The 2,883-nt window shown below is 45.2% G+C and overlaps 1 protein-coding gene across 1 annotated transcript; it reads right to left on the reverse strand.

Annotated features, from left to right (window-relative positions):
• Nucleotides 1–875: 875 nt before the first annotated feature.
• LOC107380737 (nanos homolog 2-like) lies at nucleotides 876–1,343 on the reverse strand. Its single transcript, XM_015952067.3, has one exon. The coding sequence runs from the start codon at nucleotides 1,341–1,343 to the stop codon at nucleotides 876–878; it is 468 nt and encodes a 155-aa protein (XP_015807553.3).
• Between the last annotated feature and the right edge of the window lie 1,540 nt (nucleotides 1,344–2,883).

The raw sequence follows: 2,883 nt of genomic DNA on the forward strand, positions 1-2,883 counted from the left end.
GATTACGAACACATTTGACTATTGCGGAATTTTATTTTGAAATGCCTTATTTTGTTAAATTTACCGGCCTGCCTCTTATGTCTAGGTTTGACTTCCTGCCAGAATTGACGCGATTCACCCGCGGCCCGCGAAAAAAAAAGAGCAGATGCCAAAATGATCGCTGCACGGCGCGGGCTGGAGCACCGGCGCGAGGCAAATCGCGGCGCTTCGGCGGCCCATGTGGTCTATAGAATAGCTTAACAAGGGCACCGAATGAAGGCGGTCCCATTTTCGCGGCGCTTCTGCAGCCGGTGTGTCCCCGGCGTCACACTGTTGCTCAACGTTCGACAAGCACATAGTAACGCACAACCTTCCTTCCCCGGTAACAGCGTTGCAGCAGTGGGAAAAGTAATTAATTAGATTATTCCGTTACCTAAAAAGAACGGCGTTACTCCCAACACTGGTTTTATTGACCAACAGGACAGAGAAGGCGAGCCTTCTAAAGTTACAGACATACAGGCTCCTCTCCCAGGACACCACATTCCAGAGATAACCAATGAGCTTTGGCTCAAAAAGGAACATAAAAATATACCCAACAATAGTTTTCAAAGAACTGTTTATTATTATGAAAATGATGACGGAACAGATTATTATTGTGTTTTAACTCATTAAAGACGGAACACAACAAAAACTGCCTCTCAAAATCATTTGCATTTAGTCATGATAAAAACAAACAAATACTGAAAGTTTGGGATTGTTAAAGGATGCAGGTCAGATGCTCAAACATCAAACCAAACAGGATCCACTTAAACCCATTTTTCTCCTTGTTGACAGATTTTAAGTAAACAAAACAACCTTTTATAAATATGTAGTTTGTTCCAGCTGACAGCATCATTTTACCAGAACTTTAATCCGGGCAGCACCCTCGCAGCCTCCTGCCGCTTGTCTCGAGGACAGTACTTGCGTGTGTGCGCGCTGTCCCCGGTGGCCTTACAGATGGGACAGGTGTACTTCCGGAGGACGGGGCAGAGCACCTTCCCGTTGTCAGATTTCAGCTTGTGGGACCGGTACACCTTAGAAGACTCTCCGTTCTGCTTGCAGAAACTGCAGCTGCTTGCATACGCCCCGTTGCTGCTGCTGCTGCTGTTGCTGCTGGAACTAGTCTCTGCGGAGATGCTGGAGGTCCTGAGCCTGGATGGGGTCTGGAGGTGGCGCCAATGGGGGTCCTTCTCGGGCTCCTCTGGAGCCACCTCCCTCTGGTCGCGCTTCTCCATAAGGCTGCTCAGGTTCATGTAATCATGCCACATGTCGAAGCTGTCGCCACCGTGCAGGAACAAGCTCTGGACGTCCACCCCACCTTGCATCTTTATGGAACAAAAATGTGCAATGGTTTGCGTTAGAGAGCATCGTTGCCAGTGTTGGGAGTAACGCCGTTTAAGTATAACGGCGTTTCTAACACAACAATGACCCCGGGTTTCCACGGGAGCCATCAGCAGCACGTTACTGCAGCAGCACGTCTTGCTCGCGTAAGCTGCTGCTCGGCCCTTCCCACGAGACGCGAAGCAGCAGGGGAGCAGCTGTCACCGACAGAGCACGAAGTCACACGAGTGACTTCGTCAGTAAACACAACAACAAGCAGGAGAAAACTACAACATGGTTTGTGTTTTATGTTCTGTCTGTTTTATAATCGCCAATACGGACCTGAAAAACAAAGGAGACCGCTAGCTAGGTGATAACTTCTCACGGGGCCGCACAGTTAGTAACGTTTTTTAAAAGTAAAGCAACCGGAAGGCAGTACGTTCTTTATTCTGAAAATCTCGGTAGCTTCTCTCCATTTCCGCGTCCGATTTCCTGTCTTTCCTTCCCCAAAAATGTCGAACTTGACCCGTTTCAGAGGCGTCGCGCGTAGAAAATAGAACCGGCGCGTAAAGGCCACGACATGCTGCTCCTGAGACGCGGCCGACTCGCGCTGCTGACGGCTGCTGACGGCTCCAGTGGAAAAGGCTCTGTTGACCACAGCGGTTCCTATCAGCAGCTATGACGTGCTGCTGCAGTAACGTGCTGCTGACGGCTCCCGTGGAAAGCCGGGGTGATGCATCAGTCTCAGACGTCATGGAGCTCAGGTGTTATTAGAACTACCTGTGTGTGTTTACCACCCAGCTTCAGCTCTTCTGTGGTTGGGTCTGACCCAAGTTAGTAAATGTAAGTCCGCCATCAGGCTTGTGCCTCTTCTAGTGTCATTTTAAAGGATATTTATTTATTTATTTAACCTTTACTAGATTACCAGCAACAGAAATGCTGCTAAAAACACACAATTATGTGAAGCTGGAAAAATTAGAATACTGTGCAAAATTACATTTATTTCTGTAATTTAACTAGACCGAGATACCATTTAAAGGCTCGGGAACCTTTACAGGTGTTTCTATTTACAATTTTAAATTTTAGCTGATTGGGGTCTTGTTAAATATCACACAGTGACCTTTTAATAGTCTAGATTAGTGTAATGTTCCTATTAGTAGTTCCTCCTGTTAAGTGCTTAAAATTATTCAGGTTTATAAAAAAAACATTTGGACATACATTTTATTATGTTCCAGTCATTAAGTCATTTATATTTCACTATTGTAGTAATTCTTGCATTCTTTTATGAAAAAAGTAACTAAGTAGTTATTTTTGTTGGTAATTAGTTACTTTTATGATCTTGTAACTCAGTTAGTAACTGAGTTACTTTTTTGACAAAGTAATCAGTAACTATAATTACTTTTTTAAAGTAACGTTCCCAACACTGATCGTTGCATATTTATAGGCGCCAGTAAGTCGTTTTAAATTGCAACAATGTTGATGTCTTGCAGGTGTTTGGGTTGTGCAGGGTAATGGCTTTGTTTGAACACTTAAGGGCAGTTGGGC

The sequence above is a fragment of the Nothobranchius furzeri genome, chromosome 13 (assembly GCF_043380555.1).
Source record: "Nothobranchius furzeri strain GRZ-AD chromosome 13, NfurGRZ-RIMD1, whole genome shotgun sequence".
NCBI lineage: Eukaryota > Metazoa > Chordata > Actinopteri > Cyprinodontiformes > Nothobranchiidae > Nothobranchius > Nothobranchius furzeri.

Excerpts from the sequence above, each read along its gene's own strand:
- LOC107380737 (XM_015952067.3), bottom strand. The coding sequence starts at position 1,343 with ATGCAAGGTGGGGTGGACGTCCAGAGCTTGTTCCTGCACGGTGGCGAC.